General features: G+C 28.4%; 1 protein-coding gene and 1 long non-coding RNA gene across 11 annotated transcripts in view; one reads left to right on the top strand and one right to left on the bottom strand.

The window, feature by feature from the left end:
* The window catches only part of LOC126264273 (uncharacterized), a 240,268-nt gene that overhangs the window by 23,335 nt on the left and 190,225 nt on the right, over positions 1–26,708 (top strand). The window lies entirely within an intron of this gene.
* The window catches only part of LOC109600247 (protein trachealess), a 101,500-nt gene that overhangs the window by 14,513 nt on the left and 60,279 nt on the right, over positions 1–26,708 (bottom strand). For 4 of the 7 annotated variants that reach the window (XM_049961376.1, XM_049961378.1, XM_049961377.1 and 1 more), the window contains one exon: positions 2,938–3,176. In XM_049961376.1, the coding sequence (XP_049817333.1) occupies positions 2,938–3,176 (239 nt within the window). Of the gene's footprint in view, positions 1–2,937; positions 3,177–8,873; positions 9,133–26,708 lie in introns of those variants that run through there. The other 3 variants (XM_049961379.1, XM_049961380.1, XM_049961381.1) reach the window with 2 other exon arrangements.

The following is a 26,708-nucleotide window of genomic DNA, read 5'->3' as shown; positions in this document are numbered from 1 at the left end:
TAGACCGGCAGAAAAGTTTATTGGTATTTTCCTTCGGAAGGATAAATAGTGTCCACAGCTGCAATTGGACGAAAAACATCACTCATAAAAGAAATATTGAGAAGGTGGCTGAGGGTCGTGTCTTCCTCTAGGGAGTTTTTCAACCCCACAGCCGCACGGCCACGGCATGGTCAGTCGATTATCAGCTACGGGGTGCGGTTGAATTTAACCGGCTTGAACAGCGTGATTCCCTCAGGCGATGTAAGCTCGATCGTGCACATTAGATACTGGTCAGTTGAATTCCTCCTACGCTAATTCAATTCACGACCTCTGCCTCATCGCCACCGCTTCCCGGAATTTTCCTGATTAGTGCAAAATAAATACCCGTTCCTGTATGCACCCACAAACACGTGTTTGTGTTACTTTTAATTTAATTGTTCTTGTTTAGAATGTTTGGAGTTGTTGAAGGGGAACGTAATTATTATTTATGAACTAAGTTAAACGAAATTTAAGATGGAAGATAAGGCACAAATTTGAACACAGAAACGAAACTACTTCTTCAATTAGTTAAACGTTGAAATTAATAATTAACTACCAAGTTTGATCATGTAAACTTTTTATGAACTCACTTTTAAAGTATTGAAACTTGAGCGTTTGGGGGTTATCCATATTTCTGTTTTTATATTCTGGACAACACATAAAGATGTAACGGATGCCCCTAAGTTGTCTGTCTAGTTTGTGTCCTCTTCGTAGGCCTCCATAAGAGGAAGGAAGGTTGAAGAAGCTTTGATGTTATCATTTTTTAACTTCTAAGAATATTTTACAACCAGCAAATAATATTTAGAAGTGATACGATTAAAAGATGACATCTTTGGAACTAAAACCTGTACTTTTAGGAGTTACTAATATTTCTGTTATTATATTCTGGATAATAAAATGTAATGAGTGCCCCAAAGTTGTCTGTCTAATTTATATCCTCTTCGTTGGTCCCCATAAGAAGAAGAAGGATTGAAGAAGCTTTGATGTTATCATTTTTTAATTTATAAGAATATTTTATGACTAGTAAATAATATTTAGAAATGATAGTGATACAATAGAATTAAAGGAAAACAGTTTAAAAAGGACATCTTTGGAACTAAAACTTGTATCTTTGAGAGTTATCAATATTTCTGTTCTTATATTCTGGACAAGACTAAAAATGTAATGAGTCCCCAAAGTTGTTTGTCTAGTTTCTGTCTTATTCGTTGGCCTCCATAAGAAGGAAGATTGAAGAAGCTTTGAACAATTAAAGGAGGACATCTTTGGAACTAAAACTTGTATACTGTCCTCTTCGTTGCTCTCCATAAGAAGAAGAAAAATTGAAGAAGCTTTGATGTAATTATTTTGTAATTTCTAAGAATATTTTATGATTAGTAAATAATATTTAGAAATCATTGTGACACAATAGAATTAAAGGAAAACAGTTTAAAGAGGACATCTTTGGAACTAAAACTTGTACCTTTGAGAGTTATCAATATTTCTGTTCTTATATTCTGGAGAAGACTAAAAATGTATTGAGTCCCCAAAGTTGTTTGTCTAGTTTCTGTTTTATTCCTTGGCCTCCATAAGAAGGAAGATAGAAGAAACTTTGAACAATTAAAAGAGAACATCTTTGAAACTAAACCTTGTACTGTGTCCTCTTCGTTGCTCCCCATAAGAAGAAGAAAAATTGAAGAAGCTTTGATATTATTATTTTGTAATTCCTATGAATATTTTATGACTAGTAAATAATATTTAGAAATCATTGTGACACAATAGAATTAAAGGAAAACAGTTTAAAGAGGACATCTTTGAAACTAAAACTTGTACCTTTGAGAGTAATCAATATTTTTGTTCATATTTTCTGGACAAGACTAAAAATGTAGTTAGTCCCCAAAGTTGTTTGTCTAGTTTCTGTCTTATTCGTTGGTCTCCATAAGAAGGAAGATAGAAGAAGTTTTGAAGAATTAAAAGAGAACATCTTTGAAACTAAACCTTGTACTGTGTCCTCTTCGTTGCTCCCCATAAGAAGAAGAAATATTGAAGAAGCTTTGATGTTATTTTGTAATTTCTAAGAATATTTTATGACTAGTAAATAATATTTAGAAATGATAGTGACACAATAGATTTAAAGGGAAACAGTTTAAAGAGGACATCTTTGGAACTAAAACTTGTATCTTTGAAAGTTATCAATATTTCTGTTCTTATTTTCTGGACAAGACTAAAAATGTCATGAGTCCCCAAAGTTGTTTGTCTAGTTTGTGTCTTATTCGTTGGCCTCCATAAGAAGGAAGATAGAAGAAGCTCTGAACAATTAAAAGAGGACATATTTGGAACTAAAACTTGTACTGTGTCCTCTTCATTGCTCTCCATAAGAAGATGAAAGATTGAAGAAGTTGTGATGTTATTATTTTATAACTAGTAAATAACACTTAGAAATGATAATGACACAATAGAAATAAAGGAAAACAGTTGATTTCCATAAGAAGAAGGTGTTATCAGTTTTTACCTTCTAAGGATATTTTATGACTAGTAAATAATATTTAGAAATGATAGTGTCGCAATAGGATTAAAAGAGAACAGAATTAAGACATGTTCGGAACTAAATTTTCTTTGGAGAGTTATCAATAATTCTGTTTTTATATTCGGGACAACAATAAAAATGTAATGAGAGCCCTAAAATTGTGTGTCTAGTTTCTGTCCTCCATAAGAAGAGAGAAAATTGAAGAAGCTTTGATGTTATCACTTTTTACCTTCTAAGAATATTTTATGACTAGTAAATAATATTTAGAATTGATAGTGACGTAATAGGAATTTTTAATAAACAAACAAACATTTCACCTTGTCAGGTCTATTTTGGGATTGATTATTGGTGAAACTTAATTAAAATCAAAACTCCAAATAGTTTAAGGTAACAAACTGTTAAAAAAAATGTCCTACCTTTAAGTCCTTTGTTTGGTGGAGGTCCATCCCGATTCCATGGAGGCTCGCCATGCCCGGAGAAGTCCCTTAGCTTCAGATAAGATATCGTTAATCTTATAATACTAGCTTTATCTAATTGAGAGGTAATAGCGGCTGGCAAAGGCAACATCTTAGCTAATTCATAAAACTCGAAATTCTCCTTCCCTCGACGCGAACGCGCCGCATCCCTGCTTTTCTCCTTCCTGAGTTCCAATATACTGCAACAAAAAAGGGCAGTTTAGCTTTCGATCCGGGGTAAGTTGGGCGAAATTGTGCATTAATCGGTAATAATTTTATTTGCACGGTAGTTGGTCTGAATGGCGTCAAGAAAAACGGCGACTATTGAAATCGACGTTCCCAAAGGTGGAGTTCCGAATGAAAGGAGTCGGAAATTGAGATTCGGCGTATGGGACAAAGAGTCCCTTTGGGTATATAAAACTGGAATGCACTGATACATAAAATAAAATATAGTATAAGCATATATTAACGCGGACGGTTCTTTTTCCGACTCCGGGGAATCGAACTACTTTGGTCTTAATGGCTCAAATTGATAAGGGATCATTAACATATTTAAATTGACGTCCCGAACTTTGCGAACCCTTTAAGGAAATTTGTATTCAGATTGTGGGTTTGTTCAATTGCCCAACTGACAATTGAATTTTCAGATTGGACGCCGCAATAAATGGTACATGTATGAAATGAACGTTGAATATCTTACTGGCGGTATTAAAGAACTTCTGGAAGTTAAATCAACTGCCGACAATAAAAAACACTTCTAAAAATATTACGGTTTTGTAGGCAGGCACATCAACAAGAATAAAAGCTACTTTGCCTTTTTATAACTTTTGCGGAGCAATAAAAGTGGTAAGTTTTTATTGTGAAACATTTAAATTTTTATTCACGGTGTGCATAAAAGAACTGCGTTTAAATGTGGAATTGACTGCCCATAAAAATTTGTGTGTAATACATCCAAGTCGGTGTGTCGTGTTTAATTGAAGAATGTAAAACAAACTTGCAGTTTTGCAGGTGGTGGATTTTTGGCAGATCTTAGATTGAATAAACATGGCGTGGCAGTAGTAAAGTTTACGAGTTGAGTAGTTAATGGAAGAAAGACATTTTTGTGTCCCCTTTGGTTTGTTTACGTTGGTCCCCTGTGACCAGAGTCATTAGCGTAACACGGGTATCGGTGTCATAAAAGACGACATGTCCTCGTGGCCAGTGAGGAAATCGTCGTAGTAGTAGTAGTGGAGTCAGCGGTTTCGAAATGAAAGGGTCTACATCATCCGGATGATGGTCCAGTTTGACGCGACTGGTCTAGGAGAACGTGCGCCATTTAAAATACGGATCGGACAAAGTTGATGAGGGAATTGAAGGAAGATTGTCAGCAGTCCTTCGATTCCAGTGCATAAAAGGCAACATAAAAGGAAAAAGGAGGAGGAAGGTCCGATTCCCCGGGGGGATGGTGAGCGTTGGACGTAGGAAAGTGGCGAGGTGTCGCCAGGTATGAATGAATGCAACGGAAACGAAAGCTGAGAAACGCTCTTCAGATGGATAACCTAATAATCGCAGACCGAGGGGCAATTCTCTAAGGACTAAAATGACGCTTCAAGTAGCATAGGCCAATTTCTACCAATTTTACCAAAAGTTCGCCTTAATTTTGTTTTCACGCGCTGCCCCTCGCAAATACCGTAAATTGAGCTGACGCTATGCCGACAAAAACAATTCTTTGGTTGAATTATCGGTGGAAATCCCTTGTGGCGGAAATATGGTCCAGTTCTGTCCGGTCTTTCCTACACAATTCACCAGCCCTGATACTAATGGGCATAATGTTGCCAATCACATGTTACGAGGGTTGTCTATTACTGTCTTTCATCAAACGATAATCTAATCAATTCATTAACCATCATTGAAACATTTTATATCAATAAAACATAACCAATTTCAATTATCCTTACTTTTAATTAAAACTTTCCTCTCTCTGAGGAAGTATCAAGATAATTAAAACTAATCTTTTGAATTCTGAAGCTTGAATGAGTAGAACTAAGATGTTTTAACAAGAAATTGAGATAATTATGTAATATTTGGTTCATTTTCTTCAATCAATTAGATGAAGAACAAAAGAAACATATGATAGACGTCACTAAAGGGACTTATCCTATTGATAATCTTGAAACTATACGTTGATAAGACAACACAAGTGAAAAAACTTTCTGCCTTGTATCAACCAACACCCAAAAGAGTTTAAGGAAGCGTCCCTCATTAGAATAAATCGTTGCCAGGATGAGTAATATGTGATCGATTGTGAGGAAATACAAGTAACCATTTAATTAAGGGTTTGACTTTCCGTAAATACAACCGTGATATTCATCAGCTAATAAAGACCAATAAAGGCAAAACGACAAATATTTACTCGAATGTATCTTACTTGATTGAAGGAGTTGGGGGTTGAACAAATAATCAGCGAGACCAACAAATCTATGTGAACCGTCGGACAATTTTCTTTTTACGGAAGACCCGTTCACCCCACAATTGGACCAATTCAATATAATTGCATTATCTTACCACTACCCTTCTGCTACGAAATAATAAAAACACTATAGAATTGATTAGAGGCGAGATGAAACGGACTGGCCGGACCACAATAACTGAGGAGACTAAAATAGAAAAAGGTGGTGGCAGATTATATATAATACGTATGTGTTGGTATTAGTCTGGGATAAAGGACAGACGGGGATTGCCTTAGGGATGGGACATTTATATTTATTACTGATGACTTATATTTCACGAACGGTCACCGGGGATTGTTCTAGCTGTTTTATTATGACAGTGTTAAGTATGTCCAAGGTTTGACAGGTAGTCACTAGATCCTATCTGAAGGTTGCAATATCTAATAATAATGTTTCTAATTATAAAGCAGGCAAATTGGTTGTTGCATCCAACTTTGGACAGGCCTTGAGGGTTATTGTCTTCTAATGTTTTGATACTATATTTAAAATGCATGGATTTATTTGCCTAGGAATATTTGGAAGCAATACCAAAGGTGTATCTAGTTTCATCAACAAATGGTTGGCAAGAAATACTTCTTCATACACAAACTGGAAAAACTTGATTGAGAATTTTGATCATACTGTAACAATTTTAATTCTTTACTTGACCAATACATGGATTTATTAGCCCAATAATATTAGGGAACAGTACCAAAAGTGCCTCTAGTTTCATCAACAAACGATTAGCAAGAGATAGTTGTTCATACATAAACTGGAAGAACTCCTTTGAAAATTTTGACCATACTGTAACAATTTTAATTCTTTATTTGACTAATACATGGAATTGTTAGTCTAATAATATTAGAAAACAGTATCCAAAGTGTCTGTAGTTTCATTAACAACTAATTAGCAAAAAATACTTGTTCATACACAAACTGGAAGAACTTCTTTGATAATTTTGGCGATACTGTAACAATTTTAATTCTTTACTTGACTAATACATGGATTTGTTAGCTCAAAAATATTAGAAAACAGTACCAAAAGTGTCTCTAGTTTCATCAACAAATGATTAACAAGAAATACTTGTTCATGCACAAACAGGAAGAACTCTTCTGAGAAATTTGGCCATACTCTAACAATTTTAATTCTTTACTTGACTAATACATGGATTTGTTAGCCCAATAATATTAGGAAACAGTACCAATAATGTATATTGTTTCATCAACAAATGATTAGCAAGAAATACTTGTTCATACACAAACTGGAAGAACTCTTCTGAGAATTTTGGCCATACTCTAACAATTTTAATTCTTTACTAGACTAATACATGGATTTGTTAGCCCAATAATATTAGGAAACAGTACCAAAAGTGTCTTTAGAAATGATTAGCAAAAAATACTTGTTCATACACAAACTGGAAGAACTTCTTTGATAATTTTGGCGATACTGTAACAATTTTAATTCTTTACTTGACTAATACATGGATTTGTTAGCTCAAAAATATTAGAAAACAGTACCAAAAGTGTCTCTAGTTTCATCAACAAATGATTAACAAGAAATACTTGTTCATGCACAAACAGGAAGAACTCTTCTGAGAAATTTGGCCATACTCTAACAATTTTAATTCTTTACTTGACTAATACATGGATTTGTTAGCCCAATAATATTAGGAAACAGTACCAATAATGTATATTGTTTCATCAACAAATGATTAGCAAGAAATACTTGTTCATACACAAACTGGAAGAACTCTTCTGAGAATTTTGGCCATACTCTAACAATTTTAATTCTTTACTAGACTAATACATGGATTTGTTAGCCCAATAATATTAGGAAACAGTACCAAAAGTGTCTTTAGAAATGATTAGCAAGAAATACTTGTTCATACACAAACTGGAAGAACTTAACAACTGTAACAATTTTAATTCTTTACTTGACTAATCCATGGATTTGTTAGCCCAATAATATTAGGAAATAGTACCAAAGGTGTCTCTAGATTCATCAACATATGATTAGCAAGAAATACTTGTTCATACACAAACTGAAAGAACTTCTTTGATAATTTTGACCATATTCTAACAGTTCTAGTTACTTAATTGCTTAATACATGGATGTATTTGGCCAACAATATTAGGAAACAGTACCAAAAGTGTCTCTAGTTTCATCAACAAATGATTAGCAAGAAATATTTATTCATACACAAACTGGAAGAACTCCTTTGATAATTTTGACCATATTTTAACAGTTCTAGTTCTTTAATTGCTTAATGCATGGATGTATTTGCCCAAAAATATTAGGAAGCAGTACCAAAAGTGTCTATAGTTTCATCAACAAATGATTAACAAGATATACTTCTTCATACACAAACAGAAGAACTCTTTTGATAATTCTGACCATATTTTAACAGTTCTAGTTCTTTAATTGCTTAATGCATGGATGTATTTACCCAACAATATTAGGAAGCAGTACCAAAAGTGTGTAGTTTCATCAACAAATGATTAACAAGAAATACTTGTTCATACACAAACTGGAAGAACTTCTTTGATAATATTTGCCAACAGTTCTAATTCTTTAATTGATTAATGTATTAATGCAAATATTGGGAAGCAGTACCAAAAGATTGGTACTTGTGCTATTGATGAGGAACTAGGTTTGGATATTCAAATATGGTAATTGTTTACAAATGTAAATTAATGTTTGGAAAATTCATAGAAGATTTTGTCTTGTATAATCCTGAGACATTAACAAAAAACTACATGCACAAACCTGAATACAGACAAATAAGTCTAGTTCTAGGTAATAACCATATAATTAGAAAAATGTGCACCACATATCACTTTGCCTTGATAACTAATCAATATTAACTTTAAAAGACTTCTTCCACACAACTTGGTCATATAAATAATTAAGTTGAAGCTTGAATTAAGTGTTTAACTGATGATACTGACACTAACAAAGGGAAGTAGAAGAAGAGATTCAACCTCTTGAAACTTAATTGAGGAAGTATGACCCCCACTGATTATCTAAATGATTCCAACTTTGAAGTAGCCTTAGTGAATGAGACCCAAGTGCATCAAAGAGAGTTTTGATTGAAGAACAAGTGGACTAGGTTATTGAATAATTCGAGAAAGTTTGAATATTTAACAACAACTAAGGGAAACAAACATGGAATCCATCATGGCGGACATTGAATGAAGTCACGTCTGGCTAACACAAAGTTTATTTAAATCTGGCATGGTGTTCGGATGAAAACTGTCACACTTGATTGTGATGAATAATGAAACAATGTAGCAATTGGGATTAGTAGTAGCGGTAATGATAGCTGGCCAAAGTAGAATTTCAGCTATGACGTTAGTAAAACTTTTCGGGTGCATTGACGTATTGTTAAAAAAAACTATATATGTAAGCAGATATAATAAGTTGACATGCCCTGGTTCAAGAAGAGGAGTCTGTTTGTAGGAAACACACAGTTCCGCTGGTACGAACCACGAATGTGTGAAGGCCGGATTGATGTTGACTCCAACTCCAAGTCCGATCGGTGTCTGTCTCTGGAAACTGGACGACACTGCGTAGTCCATCGCCACCGCCTGATACGGCAACATTATAACGTGCACACAAGTCCACACTGGCCGTATTAATAAAAAAAAAGGAAACACGCGCTGACAAGTTTATGTGACGCACGAAACGAACGAATTCCCGTAGACGGTGTGGTAGTGTTGCTGAAACTGTGAAGTAGTGACTAATGACTGGTAACGACTAACGAGTGGAAAGAACGTTGGGGGCGTATACAGGCGGCAACTGGCGGTAACTGGCACGAGACAAGGCAACTGGTTGGTTGCAGGCACGCAGACCGAGTTAGCGCACGAAGGTGCCGGGATATGTCGTCGAGCCATTCGCTCCGGGTAGCACGCCCAAAGGTTGTCTGTCTTGTGTTTTTAATATCTACCGGTATCAACAAGTAGCCAATACACCAGCACAGGTCCGGTCCGTACTCGGACTTATCGCTTCTGACCTACACGGACGGTATCTATCATCTATCTGATTACATGCTGTTGGCTGTTGGCTTCCCTTTTTTTCTTTTCTTCTAAAATGCACTCTTAAATGTAACCTTTTCAATCGATCGAAGTCTTTCGTTTTACAACTGGCAGCTCGTGATGATGGTGCTGCTGCTACTCTTCACCTTGATATGATTTATAGGGTTTTGATGACCCATTTTGTATTTTGACCTATTTTAACTCTCTGCTGTCACTATTTATTTACGTCATTTTTATGCTTAAAATTTTCTCTATATATATAGCCCCAATTATTTTTTTATGTAAATAATAAATAAACTTTATTATATAAATTGCTGAGCCATTTATAATTTCAATTCATTTTAACATTTTATTTCTTAGCTTGTGTTAATATATATATATATATATATATATATATATATATATATATATATATATATATATATATATATATATATAATTTTATATGTACAGAATAATAAACTTGTGTAATATATGGATTGTTGAACCATAACTCATTTTAACACCACTTCTTTATTTTTATTAGTGATATAGTAGATGTTTCTATTATTTGACTATTTATTTTACAGTCACATCTACTTTATTTTTAAAATATTCTATTAAAAACCTATAATATTCCAATTAATTTTATATGTAAAGAATAATAAACTTGTTTAATATATGGATTATTGACCAATTTACTCACTTTAACACTTCATCTCTTTATTTTTATGAGTGATATAATAGATACTTCTATTATTTTACTACTTACTTCAATCACATTTACTTTATTTTTAAAATATTTTGTTAAAAATCTAAAATATCTCAATTAATTTTATATTTAAAGAATGATAAACTTGTTTAGTAGATGGATTGTTGAGCCATTTTTAATTTTAACTCATTTTATCACTTTATTTCTTTAGTTTTATTAGTGATAAACTAAATGTTTCTGTTATTTGACTACTTATTTTACATTTATTTTTAAAATTTTCTGTTAAAAATCTAAAATATCTGAATTAATTTTATATTTAAAGAATAATAAACTTATTTAATATATGGATTGTTGGCCATTTTTAATTTTAACTTATTTTAACACTTTATTTTTAAAATATTCTGTTAAAAATCTTTAATATACCAATTCATTTTATATGTAAAGAATAATAAACTTGTTTAATATATGGATTGTTGAGCCATTTTTAATTTTAACTCATTTTAACACTTCATTTCTTTATTTTTTTTAGTGATATAATAGATATTTCTATTATTTTACTACTTATTTCAGTCACATCTACTTTATTTTTAAAATATTCTGTTAAAAATCTATAATATCTCAATTAATTTTATATATAAAGAATGGTAAACTTGTTTAATATATGAATTGTTGAGCCATTTTAATTTTAACTCATTTTAACACTTCATTTCTTTATTTTTATTAGTGATACATTAGATATTTCTATTATTTTACTATTTTCTCCAGTCACATCTACTTTATTTTTAAAATATTCTGTTAAACATTTATAATATCTCAATTAATTTTAACTCATTTTATCACTTTATTTCTTTAGTTTTATTAGTGATAAACTAGATGTTTCTGTTATTTGACTACTTATTTTACAGTCACATCTACTTTATTTTTAAAATATTCTGTTAAAAATCTATAGCATCTCAATTAATTTTATATTTAAAGAATAATTAACTTGTTTAATATATGAATTATTGAGCCATTTTTAATTTTAACTCATTTTAAGACTTCATTTCTTTATTTTTATTAGTGATTTAATATATATTTCTTTTATTTTAATACTTATTTCAGTCACATCTATTTTATTTTTAAAATATTCTGTTAAAAATCTATTATATCTCAATTAATTTTATATGTAAAGAATGATAAACTTGTTTAATATATGGATTATTGAGCCATTTTTAATTTTTAATCATTTTATTTCTTTAGTTTTATAAGAGATAAACTAGATGTGTCTGTTATTTGACTACATATTTTATATATACTATAGTATCTTAATTAATTTTATATTTAAATAATTAACTTGTTTAATTATGAATTGTTGAGCCATTTTTAATTTTGAATCGTTTTATCACTTTATTTTTGTGAGTAATATAGTAGATGTTTATATTATTTGACTACTTATTTTACAGTCACATCTACTTTATTTTTAAAATATTCTGTCAAACATATTCCAATTAATTTTATATGTAAAAAATAAACTTGTTTAGTATACAGATTGTTGAGCCTTTTTTGATTTTAACTCATTTTTTTATTTGTACAAGTGATCCAGTAGACGTATATATTTATTTGGCTACTTCTTTGTCAGCCACATCTACTTTATATTTATTATATGAGATGTTATTAAAAAAATAAATAGTTGGGTTTGTACCAATTAATATTTATTACAAACCTTTAGTGGCGCAATGGCCAAATAGCAATAGCAAAGAAAAGTACCGTTAGAAATAAAACGAAATAAAAATTTATAAACTAAAATATGTGCATACACAAACAGGATGAAATATCGTCAGTGAATAATAAATAAATTTATGCGAATTAACAGAACCTAATTGCATTTAAAACTTCCCGTTGCCATAAAATAAAACTATCGAAAATTTATTTTGATATAGCCATTAATGGCAGCGATTATTCGAGATACTCGACGGCAAAATTACGGTTCGGGGGTGCACTAAATTGGCAGAAGTGAAATTAAGTGCAAAAACAGGTAATTTGTGAAACAGTTATATCTTCAGACAATTGGATTTCATTGGAGAGTCACAGTTTATCAATGCCTAGAGGCACAAGTTTAGTGGTGCACACGGGCCCTAAATCTGCATTACCCCGAGGCCTTGCGGTTATTTGCTCTATTAACTACCATACTTGCTCGATTTCCTTTCAATTATACACTGATTACGAAGTTATATGCCTTAGATAACACCTCGGTGTACCTTCTCTCGCTAATCCGCTCTCTTTAATTATGCGTCCTAATGGTCCCACACGGGGGCGTCGATGCTTAAATATTTATCTTATGGTCAGGGATTGTGCACTGAGCGGCTTACTGAAAAGTTTACTTGCTTCCAGTCATTCATTTTATGAATTCAAAACAAATTAATTACTATCATCAAATCTAAGAAATCAAAGTTTACGAGAAATTTTATTTCTTAGATAATAACAAACATTTTTAATTAAACTTATTAAAAATCAATTGTTTTAATGTTCCTTATTTATTTTTAAACTGGTTATCACAATTATTTTAATTTTAATCCAATGAATATTTTTTTAGTATTTTTTAATACTTACAAATAAATAAATTATGTTAAATTGTGATTGAACTGAAAATTTAAATGTCAATTTTTAAAAATTTGAAAATTTTTTTTTTTGTTTAATATTACAATTGTCAATAAATTGATGAATTAATTATTTTTTAAAAAATCTAGAAAAACAATATTTTATAAAAATTACAATCATTTTTAATTATAAAATTTTATTTTATTATTTAATTTTATTTTATGTTTAAACTTACTATTAAAATTATTTTTAATATTTATTAATTTATTAAAAAAAAACTATTTTTTACTGTTTTTTAATGTTTACAATCAATTATACCATAAATCAAAAACTTAAATGTCAGTTGAAAAATCAATTTTTTATTATAAAAATTAAAATTTGTAATACAATATTAAATAAATTAGTTAAGAAATAACTACTTTTTAATATGTTTTAATATTTACATTCATTTATAAAATAAAAAATTAATATCAATTGAAAAAATATATATATTTTTATTTAAATATTATTATATAATTTTTAAAAATTCTGAAAAATCAATATTTTTAATATTTTTTTTTAATAATTATAATATTTATTTTTTATTTGAACTCATCAAAATTATTTTATTTTTATACAATATTAAATAAATTATTTAAAAATAATAATTTTTTAGTGTTTTTTAATATTTACAATCAATTATAAATCAAAAACTTAAATGTCAATTTTAAAATAATAATAAAAAAACATTTTTTTTTTGTTTAAATTATAAAAATCAAAATTTTTATTACAATATTAAATAAATTATTTAAAAAAAAAAACTATATTTTAGTATTTTTTAATATTTACAATCATATGAGTATTAATACCAAATAATAATTATTAATAAATTAAGTAAAATTGAGATTAAATTAAAAATTCTAAAAACTAATTTTTAATATTTTTTAATATCTAAAATTAAATGTCAATTAAAAGAAATTGAAATATATTTTTTCTTTAAAATATTAAAATTAAAATAATACAATATTAAATAAATTATTAAAAAAAAAACATTTTTTTGGAATTATTTGATATTTACAATAATTTTTGAATTAAAAACTTAATGCCAATTTTAAAAATAATTTGAGAAATATTTTTTTTTTTGTTTAAATAAAATTTATACTATATTTTAATTTTAAACTGGTTATCACAATTATTTTAATTTTTATTATATTACAATATTAAAAAAAAATAATGTTTAGTATTTTTTAATATTTACAATCATTTATCAATAAATTATATAAAATTGTTATTGATTTAAATAAAAAAATTAAAAAATTTAAAAATAAATGAGCAATTTTTTTTAATTTTATTTTAATGATTACATTCAATTATAAATAAATTATTTTAAATTATAAATTTAAAATTTACAAGGTCATTTTTTTGTTCAATTATAAAAATTAAATACTTTAATACAATATTAAATAAACTATTAAAAGAACTATTTTTAGTAATTTTATAATATTTAAAATCATTTAAAAATTAAAGACAAAAAAAAAAATGGAATTTTTTTTGTTTAAATTATACTATTATAATAAACTGGTTATCAAAACATATCAAAATATTAAATGAATTATTTTAAAAAAAAAAACTATTTTTCAGTATGTTTTAATATTTACAATGATTTATCAAAGGAAACAAGATTGTGATAAATTTAAAATTAAATATTTAAATAATTATTTATAAATAAATTATGCTAAATTGTGGTTGAATTAAAAATTTGAAATTTCATTTCTTTTTCGTTAAAATTATACTAAATTTTAATTTGCTTTCTTTTTAAATTGATTATGTAAATTATTTTATTTTTAATATATTAAAAAATTATTTAAAAAGGAAACTATTTTTAATATTTTTTAATATTTACATTTATTTATAAATCAAAAACTTAAATATCAATTAAAAAAAATTAAATAGTATTTTAAAATCTTAAAATATATTTGTAATAAATTAAAAAAAAAATGTGAGTTTGTGAATTCATAACGAGACTTTAATGACATTATTTTAAATATAGATTTGTTTTCTTTCTAACTAAAATTTAATATAAAAAATCATAAAGGTCAATAAAATTTGAGGGCTTTGATAAATAAATATTTAAAAACAAAGCTTCAAAATTGTGAGCAATGAATAAAAATAAATCTGATTAATATAACATTGTAGAGAAAGTAATTTGAGCAAATTTTTTAATTAACCCTTAAACGCAGTGGACACGAAAAATGAAATATAAAAGGCCGAGCGAAAAGACTTTCGGGAGACGGAATAACTGCATGTACTATCACGAAATGAATACATTAAAGGCACAGGGTCAAGCTGATAGCTTAGATACAAATTAAGATATTCTAATTACAAGTCTAACAAGAACCCAAGCAACCCCGTTTATGTAATACATTCGTTCTAGATAGAAGGGTCCGCCAATTTTGTAAGGTTATTAATTTATCCCCTAGGATTTATCTTAACACTAATTTCAATTTTTAGATAGTTAATTTCGTTTTATCTAGATTCTTCTGTTGGCATTTTTTTTGGGCCATACGTTGAAATTCCTTCGGAGTTGAAATAATACAAGGGGTATTGGGATTCACCCCAGTATTGATTAGTAAATCTATACGTCGTCGTATTCAATAGGATTCGTTAGGGCCAATTGAGGATTATTTCTTTCTTTCGAAATAATTCAGGAAGGGATTTACACACCATATGTGTCTACATATGGGCAATTTATGTAAAACGTCGGAATCCACCGAAAAAATATATAAATAAAATGAGTCAGTGTGGGTAATTTTGCGTCAGGAACTCTAATTCGAATAAGGCTGTGCCCAATAATTTATTTGCATGTAGGTGATCATTATTTTTCGTGCCCGTATTACCCCGCCAGTATAAATTCATAGATTAGGATCGGACAGTAAAACTGAAAAGCTCGGGTGTATTGGATTTTTGTCATGCACCGTTCGAAACTGTCATCTGTTAACGTAAGTTAACTTTAAAGCTCCCCCCGTTCGCAAAAACGTCCCGTGTAAGTTAAACAGGTCCCGCCGTTAAAACGTATTCACGGACAAATTCCTTCGTGCACTTGTAAACAGATCCGGAGGATTTCGCGTTTGAATATATTCCGGGGCGAAAGCAGAGCAGAAATAAAAAAAACACACACACACGAATCCCCGCAGTAGATTTTATAAAACAATCGGGATACATTTGCACATATATTAACGCTCCGCGGCGGAAATAAAAAATTGGCCTTTGAGGCATCGGTCCCCGGAGGGGCGCCGGAACCCCGCAGAATGTAAAATCGGGAAGGTGGAAGTTTGATTTGGGAGACAATAAACTTACTTAAAATTTTGTCATATTACATGCCCAGATTTCGGTGCGATACCCTTTTTTATTTATGAGCGACGCTCCATTGAGCACTCCATTCGTTTCGGCTTTTATGGAGTGAAAATCGATACGTACGTGTGTGGCGGCATGTTTTCGATTTTTAAACGCACCTTTATGTATTTTTTTTTTTTTGTATTTGGTGCTTTGGAATTGTTCGTTTAAATTTAAGGGGGAAAATGTTTTTTAAAAGCTTTATTAACGTAAAGCTTATGTTATGAATATTAAATTTTCTTTTCAGTTATATTTATGTATTTTTATTAATTAAATTTTATTATACCTATTAAATATATCCAAAATATTGACCTAAAATGTTTGTACCTTAAGAATTCTCTTAACTGTTTATATCTAAGTTATTAATTTATCTTAAACAGTCTTCTGTCAAATTTGTAAATTTTATTATTAAGCTTTTAAGATAAAATTATAACTATTTCAATTTTTAATTACATTTTATAGTTATTGTATAGTTTATTCTAATAATAAAACATTTTTGAACATACTTTTTAAAAGCTCTATTAAGTAAAGCTTAAATATTTTAACGTTATGTCAATTAAATCGTATTTTTTTTCAGTTACATTGATAATTTTATTAATTAGATTTTATTATGCTTATTAAATATATCAATATATTGATCTAAAATGTTTGTACCTAAAGAACTCTCTTAAATGTTTACTTTTATGATATTATTTTTTTACACAGTTTTGTATTAATTTTGTAGATTTTAAGGGTTAAACTTTTAAGATAAAATTATAATTATTCCAATTTTTTAATTACATTTTTTATTTATATAGTTTATTGTAAAAATAAAACATTTTTGAACATACTTTTTAAAAGTTCTATTAATGTAAAGCTTAAATATTTTAATGTTATGACAATTAAATTGTATTTTTTTTAGTTACATTGATATTTTTATTAATTAAATTTTATTATACTTATTAAATATATCCAAAAAAGCTCAATATATTGACCTAAAATGTTTGTACCTTAACCATTCTCTTAACTGTTTATTTTTATGATATTATTTTTTTACACAGTTTTCTATCAAATTTGTAGATTTTAAGAATTAAGATTTTAAAATAAAATTATAACTATTACATTATTTTAATCACAGTTTTTATATCTATAGTTTATTCTAATAATAAAACATTTTTGAAAATACTTTTTAAAAGCTTTATTAATGTAAAGCTTAAATATTTTAATGTTATGACAATTAAATTGTATTTTTTTCAGTTAAATTGATTTTTATTAATTAGATTTTATTATACTTATTAAAATATATCAAAAAAGGCTCAATATATTGACTTAAAATGTTTGTACCTTAAAAATTCTCTTAACTGTTTATTTTTGAGATATTAATTTTTCTTAAACAGTTTTCTACCAAATTTGTAGATTTTATGAATTAAGATTTTAAAATAAAATTATAACTATTATATTTTTTTAATCACATTTTTTATATTTATAGTTTATTCTAAAAATAAAACATTTTGAAGATACTTTTTAAAAGCTTTATTAATGTAAAGCTTAAATATTTTAATGTTATGACAATTAAATTGTATTTTTTTCATTTACTTTGATATTTTTATTAATTAGATTTTATTATACTTATTAAAATATATCAAAAAAGGCTCAATATATTGACTTAAAATGTTTGTACCTTAAGAATTCTCTTAACTGTTTATTTGTAAGATATTAATTTTTCTTAAATAGTCTTCTATCAAATTTGTAGAAATTAAAGATTAAACTTTTAAGATAAAATTATAACCATTCCATTTTTTAATCATATTGTTTATATTTATAGTTTATTCTAAAAATAAAACATTTCTTAAGACACTTTTTAAAAGTTAAGGTAAAGCTTAAATATTTTAATGTTATGAAAATTAAATCATTATTTTTTCAGTTACATTGACATTTTTATTAATTAGATATTATCCAAAAAGACTCAATATATTGACCTAAACTGTTTATACCTTAAGAATTCTCCTAAATGTTTATTTTTAAGATATTAATTTTTCTTAAAAAGTCTTCTATCAAATTTGTAGATTTTAAGGATTAAGCTTTTATAATATATAAATAATATAATTCAAATTTTTTAATTACATTTTTTATATTTATAGTTTATTCTAAAAATAAAACCCTTTGAATATACTTTTTAAAAGCTTAATTAAAGTAGAGCTTAAATATTTTAGTGTAAAAAAATAAATCATATTTTTATGAATTAGATTTTCTAATCTTTCTAATTTATCTTTTCTGAGTCTTGAGGTGACTTATTAAAAATTTCGTTGAAAGAATTCATATTTTAAAATTATTTACGTGTTATGTTTATGATGAAAAACCACCTTTTCCATTATAAATGTTAAAAAATTGAAAAAACATTTCTGGTTTCAAACGAATCCCATCCCTGTTCATTAATAATTTAGTTGCATGTAATTAGGAAAGTTTCAAGAAAATCACGTTATTTTTTTCCTTGGTTTGAACAGTCGCACCTTGGCCGCCAATGATTTCCAGCCGCACGAAATAATAAAAGACGAAAAAAGTACGTCAAAGACGTAATGCAAAAGTTATCTCCTCAAAGAACATGACAGGAATATTTATGTGAGCGTAGCGACCCTCGCAGGGACCTGAACTACTATCACTACTCCTCTGATGATAATAAAAATGAATTAACAAAAGTCTCGTTATTAATGTCCTTCGCTTATAATGAATTGTTCCATTTCTAATATCACCCCCGAGAAAAACGAACGGGTCGCCCACTTTCCTTCGTCTGATAAGAAATCATAAAATTGAAAGACCTGTTTTATCACCTCGAAAATATGCTAACCGATTAAAATATGTAAATGGCTTAATTATTTGTAGATTGGACGAATTAAACAAATAATAAAACGTATCAATTTTATCTGGTGCAAGTTTAAAATGAAAAACACTAAATGACTGTAATAAATTAAGCGCAACATTTTGATATATGAACTACGTTATCTTGCAGGAAATTTAACCTGTAATGTTGTCACATTTCTGAAGTTATTACTTCTTGGGCTCGCCACTTGAAATGTACTTATTTAATGAGGGCAAATAATTCTTGGTAAATTACTTATGCAAGGTAGTAAATTTAGAAAGTTACACTCCAAATTCGCCGTTCCAGATCAAAAAGGAAACAACACGAACGTATAGAAAGTTCACGGCTATTTTGGCGGTGTAATTAATACAAAATTTTCAACTTAAACAAGGTGAATCCCTAAACTACAGTCCAGGTTTTCTTAAAATTAATAAAGTACGACAAAAATTTGTTATCGTTAACATAATCTGTGCCATTTAGGCTCGAGTAGGTATATCTAGATAACCCATCCTTGCACAACAAAGACATCAAACTGTATGAAGTGTGAACACATGTAAAAATAAATTTAGTCAAATCTTTTCCAGAACTGTCACTTACCTATTCATAATTCTTAACAGTTTTCATTTCATAGAAGTCGAAGTGAGTGCACTGCGTCCAAACATCAGATAGGGAGCTTTTGACAAATATAATTGCCTGATACATCACACCGGAGGGTAACAGGTAGGCGAAAAAACCGCCCCACCGTATGTACCTACTACTCTTGGTAAAGATCTTTGTTTTATTCATAATGGCAAGGAGCAATACGGTATGGTGTGTCCCAAATTTGTTGGTGATTGATGTTATGACTATTTGCGGAGCAGATAGAGGAATGCTGACTTAAGTGTTCAAAGCTCAGTTTTACCAAATATTGGGCACTGGAAGAAGTATAATAATTTCTCTCTTTCTAACTATGTTATTTGTTTATTTATTTAAAATATTTTTTGGTTAAAAATGGTGTATTCAAGTCTTATAATTTCCTTTATGAGTGCAAAAATCATCTTAAAGTAACAGAAGTGGATCATTACATTCGCAGTGAGTTTGGAGAAGATGTTGAGAGTGAGAGACACTAAACTTGTATAAATCAACCATTGAATGAATGAATTTTGTCAAAAACAAATGGATATCACATACGGTAGTGGTCATTATTATAGAAACATTTTGAAATTTCAATATTTTAGCCATAACTGATATATTTAATGAAACCTGTTAAAATAATCTTAATTTACTATTGTTGTTTTGTACAATTTTATAAAAACTACTATATTCTTATTCTTTAAAATGTTACATATTTTTTGTGAATTGAACTGGACATAAATATGGGAACTTTAATTTGAATTTTAATGATAAAATTATAAATATTCCAATTTTTTAATCACGTTTTTATAATCATAGTTTATTCCAAAAATAAAACATTTTTGAAGATACTTTTTAAAAACTTTATTAACCTAAAGCTTAACCATTTTAAAGTTATGAAAATTAAATCATATTTTTTCAGTTACATTGACATTTTTTTCAAATTATATTTTATTATACTTATTAAATATATCCAGAAAAGCTCAATATATTGACTTAAAATATTTGTACTAAGAATTCTCTTAACTGTTTATTTCTAAGTTATTAATTTTTCTTAAACAGTCTTCTATCAAATTTGTAGATTTTATGGATTAAAATTTTAAGATAAAATTATAACTATTTATTTATATATTTATAGTTTATTTTAAAAATAAAACATTTTTGAAGATATTTTTAAAAGCTTTATTAATGTAAAGCTTAAATATTTTAACGTTATGACAATTAAATAATATTTTTTTCAGTTACATTGATAATTTTATTAATTAGATTTTATCATACTCATTAAATATATCCAAAAAAGATCAATATATTGACCTAAAATGTATGTACCTTAAGAATTCTCTTAACTGTTTATTTTTAAGATATTAATTTTTCTAATAGTCTTCTATAAAATTTGTAGAAATTAAGGAATAAGCTTTTAACATAAAATTATAACTGTTAACCAATCCGTCACAATTTTGGATTTGTGTTTGGGATCGTTTTCATGCTGAAACACATTTATTAAGAGCATCATTTCTTCAATATATGAAAGCAAATTGTTGTTTAATATATCCCTGTACATAAATCAGTCTAAGGGGGACTACACCAGAAGAATTGAAGCATCCCCATAGCTTAATTCAACCACCACCTTGTTTTACTGTAGGCATAACCATAATTTTATGTAAGCAGAACCATCATTTTAAATTAAATTTAGATTCGTCACTAAAAACTACTTTTCTCTTCTATTCTGTGGTCCAGTGAATGTGATCCTAAGCAAGTCAAAATTGGACATATTTTTAGTATGAACCTTATGGTCACTACTGTAAATTAACTGAGAACATGATTAGGAATTGGACAGCATCTAATTATCTCCTTATATTTTTTACATAATACAGGATTTAGTTCTGAAGAGGAAATCAAAACTGAGGACAACTAAAAATTTGTAGAATTAGCCAATAAATTGTTGATTATACTTAATATTTCAGAAAAAGCCATAGATATGAAAAATTAAGCAATAAATAATTAACAAAAAACTGAGGTCTCTGAACACGTAAGTCAATTTTCTTCAATTTGGTCAGCAAATAATCGTAACAGCCAAAATCAACCAATTCGAGGGACGACGCACAGCCATAATAAATAACGAAGTTTATCTGTATCCCATCATACGTCTTTATTATAGATATGATGGAAAAAATGCCTTTTATCAAAAACATATGTTCGGGCATGTTTTAAAATGCAATTTTGTGAGATAATGCGAATAAGCGCGACCCCAACAACAGAAACGAAGAAAGAAATAAGGGTGCGACAAAAACAAATGTGAATTACATTAGTAATTCGTTCGGGCGAAAATACAATACGATTACAAATACACTTCCACTGTTCCTGCTCCTCATTCCTTTGACTACCATTTAAATGGCTTTACTGCTCCGCTTATTTATGCCCCATACATTTATTTTAAAAACGCATAAAATTTTATGCATTGCTCATGTAAAGCTCCCTGATCTATGGACATTTTTTTCTTCACCCGTTGCCTTCTTTATACACATTTTTTTGTGTGTGTTTGAAGTTCGTGATTTAAATTTAAATTTGCCCCGGAAGGACTTTTTGTTTTTGCCCGCGACTGAGACAGTTTCGCTGCGGACAAATTCGCCACCACCCTCCCAAAATCGAAGTCATTGCTCATCACCGTGATTCGAGCCCCAAGTCAATGTGTGTGTGTGTGTGCGGTAAGTAGGTAAATACACTGTAATCATAAAGTTCATTAGATCCCACCCCCGTCAAATCAACCCTAATCCCGAATCGGGAACCCCCCCGAACACACACACATACATCGTGCATTCCGTATTAGTCCTTCCCGGTTTCCCGGAAAGGAAAGAAAAAGCACCCGGAGATCGATAGCTGTGAGATCATCAAATTTTACCTCTAACTCTAACGGTAAACGTTTGGGATATGATTATGACATTAGTAATAATGTGGCCCTTTTATCTCAACTACATAAATAACACGAAATTTATTGACGCACCAACACAAGTAGCTGCCCGACCCTAATAAATTCGTACCAACAACCCACAAATATTTTTTTATCGCCCGGTCAGATCTAAGAGATGAAATTTTTAACTGGAAGAATCGCAACGTCCACAGATACCGTTGCTTCGCCATTGGGGTGGGGTGCTAATTTCGTTTCTGTGCACTGTTACATCGTCGTTACTAACCACCCCGACTCCCGCACCGGTCCACGGAGTTTGGAGTTTCGCGGGGAATTGCACGGGGTAAAGTTGAGGGATGTCTGTTTCACGTATCGAATCGGTCAAAGTCGAAAAAATATTTGATTATGTATAGAAAATAGGCTCAGCGATCTGTGAAATCAATCCGTACATACCGCAAACACAATACGTTCCGTTCCCGATGCAGGGGGTTGATTGATCGGGAAATCGGAGTGACGCTAACATACAGGAACGCATAAAATAAAACACTCGATATAAATCCACTAGACGGTGCAAAAATGGGGGCTTAGCTTTATTTCCTGTGTCAATTTTATATAAATCGAGTATCGGTGGTACAAAATGATTGACAAAATTTGTCCCACTGCGGTTGTTGTTGTTTTTTAATAGAATGTCGTGTAAACGCAACAACGAGACAATGTCGGTGCATCTTAAGAAACGAAGCGAAAAATCAATTATCCATAAAATCACTGGAGCATCTCTTGAAAATGAATTATAACAGTTTTTGTGTTGGAAAAAAGCCCGACCTAAAATTTACCACACCGTCCCGTACTTAATAATCATTAATATTTACCAGAGCCGTACCCAACTAAAGTTCTACCCCCCACAGTAACTCCAACCTAAGTACTGGAGGCAGTTGTGTATTATTAATAAAGTATAACTGGTTCGTGCCAGGATAGATCTTAACCCCCTATTGACACCCTTTCTTCGGTTATCCCTCCAGGAAATTAGAAGGATGTGTATTAAGACGACGGGCTTAGCCGGATTCCTTCCACCCTTTCCATTATTTCCATATTAAATTATTTGTATTGTTATCGTCCTTATTTTTATGCACTTCATTTACTTCGGATGGAACTTCTAGTTAGATGATAACTCGATTATGGACCGTCTTTAATTCGATTTATGAAATGGAAACGTTCTTTATTTTGTTTGTATTTTTTTAATATTGGGTTTGAAAAGGTTGTTAATTAACTAAGTAATTAGTAGATAATTATAACTAATATTAGAAACCTAATTAAAATTATTTAGATTTATACAATAAATAATTGAGATAGAAATAATTTAAAATATTTCTTCGAATTCTAGAAGAATTCTAGAATTTTAGAGCAAAAACTAATTTTTGCCAAATCTTTTAATTAAATTAATAAATTGTGTAATATTAAAAAAATTGTTTATTTTTTAATTGAATAAATGGTGCTTAAATTAAGTATTTTTTCTAATTTATATTGGTTGATTATTAAAAAAATATTATTCATTATAACAATGTATATTTTTCTTTAAATTAAAAATTTTATCTGAATAATTAAATGTAAAAAAGAAGAAGGAAGATCAATAAATATATTTAAAATTAATTTTTCTTGAATTTATAAAAGAGTAAATAGTTTAGAGAGAGAAAATGTAAAATATTGCTTCATATATTAACAATATTTTATTTAAAATTTAATGAGAATCCATAAAATATTTTTATTGAATTATGAAACTGTATAATATAAAAAAATGAATGGAAATTTAAAAAAATATATAAAAATTTAAAGCCTATTTTTTAATTAAATAAATGGTACATAAATTAAATACTTTTTTCTAATTTATATGTATTGATATTTAAAGAAATATTATTATTTATGACAGTGTATATTTTTCTTTCAATTAAAAATTTTATATGAATAATTAAATGAAAAAAATGTGTCATATTTGTGAAACAAAAATTCGAATTTTTCAATACTTTCATAATAAAATTTGGAAAATATCAATTATTTTGCTTAATACGTTTATATATTTATTTAGTGTGCAAATATATTGATTGATATTCAAAGAAATATTATTATTTATAACAGTGTATATTTTTCCTTCAATTAAAACTTTTATATGAATAATTAAATGAAAAAAATGTGTCATGTTTGTGAAAGAAAAATTCGAATTCCTCAATATTTTCATAATAATATTTGGAAAATATCAATTATTTTGCTTAATACGTTTATATATTTGTTTAGTATGTTAATTAACATTAATGTCAATTAAAAGAAAATAAAGAAATGTATTTAAAATTGTTTTGAATTATTTGATTTTTTTGAATATATAAAACAATAAATAGCTTAGAGAGAGAAAATATAAAATATTTCGATTTCAATTATTTTGTTTAATACGTTTATTAAATTTGTTAGTGTGTAAATATTAATTAATATCAGGCACAGGAAAAATAATAATAATATATAAAATTAATTTTACTTGAATTTATAAACCAATAAATAGCTTAGAGAGAGAAAATGTAAAATATGGCTTCAAATATTAATAATGTTTTATTTAAAATTTATTTTTATCGAATTATTAAATCGTGTAATATAAAAAAAAAATGTTGGGAAATATAAAAAATATATATAAAAATCTAAAGTCTATTTTTTTTAAATTAAATAAATGGTAATATATAAATAAAGTACTTTTCTCTAATTTATATTGATTGTTAATAAAAAAAGGCAAAGAAAAAACAAGAAATATGTTTAAAATTAATTTTACTTGAATTTATAAAACAATAAACACTTAGAGAGAGAGAAAATGTAAAATATTGCTCCAAATATTAAATGTAATGAGAATTTTCCAAATATTTTTATCGAAATATTAAATTGTGTAATTTAAAAAAAAGTTCTGGGAAATTTAAAAAATATATAGATTTTAGTCTATTTTTTAAATTAAATAAATGGTACATAAATTAAGTCCTTTTCTCTAATTTATACTGATTGATAATAAAGAAAATGTTACTATTTATAACAGGGTATATTTTCCTTAATTTAAAAATTTTATATGAATAATTGAATATATAAAATATGCTGTATTTATAAAAAAAAATCGAATTTTTCAATATTTTCGTAATAAAACTTGTTTAATTTGTTTATTATATTATAGTTATTAGTATGTAAATATTATTTATAGACAAAATTTTCGTTAGAGAGTTTTAAAATCGTATTTGAGTATGCCACAATTCCACAAATTTTGCGTAAACTTTAAAACTGTTTTGAATTTTCATATTAAAATAGATATTTAAAAATAATAAACCGAGATTTGTACGTGAATATATAATTTTATCTCTGTGAGACAATGTAGCAAACGGCCGTGCATTTGCATAAAATCCCAAAAACCTAACAAATGTGTTCGTATAAATAATACGGTAATACGTGTGTGGTATATGAGGGACTATAAGTTTTTATCTTTACGAGCGGCGCATCTAACTTTTCTCTAATTAGCCCCCGGAACAATTAAAATTCATAGTTCCCGGCATTACCAAACAACACTTGCAGGCAGTAATCTCAGGAGGATCTACATGCATCGTTCCAGAAATGCTAATCATTTACGGTTGTAACGTTATTGTGCTAATTGTTACGGTGGCGTCGCGACGCCGAAGCCTCACTCTCTCATATACGTTCCTTAATACGGAACAGATTAGGAATGTTTCATTCTCGGCGATGAATTTTGGGGAAACGCCGACCCTTTTGCGTATTCACGGGATGACGATCATCTTTATTATTAAATTTGTATCAATCTAGGTCGGTTTAAGGTTTTCGGGACCGGCCAAAAAGGTCCGGGCACGGACGTTTATTGAAGAGGGCGATTAAGGCATGTGAAAAATCGTGTTGCAGTCGCTTTTATGGACGACCTATTACCCAATCAACTGTTACAATTTCCATTAAAATTTAAAATAACCGTTAAATCAATTTAATTAAATTCTCTACTAATTTACTTCAGTCTGCTTAACATTTATTTGTATCAAACAAGAAGAATTTCTTGACACAAAATTCAGGTGTAATTGAAACCGAATTGGTGCATGATACTGCCGTCAAAATGTAAATTCCTGATAGTAATCGGCCATTAAAATGACAAAGTAACGGGGTAACTTTCAGCCAACAATAGGGGATGTTTGAATACATTACATAAACTAGAGCAATAAAGATA

This window comes from Aethina tumida, chromosome 1 (genome assembly GCF_024364675.1).
Source record: "Aethina tumida isolate Nest 87 chromosome 1, icAetTumi1.1, whole genome shotgun sequence".
Classification (NCBI taxonomy): domain Eukaryota; kingdom Metazoa; phylum Arthropoda; class Insecta; order Coleoptera; family Nitidulidae; genus Aethina; species Aethina tumida.
The sequence above is the reverse complement of the archived record's forward strand: the minus strand, read 5'-3'. Positions and strand labels throughout refer to the sequence as shown.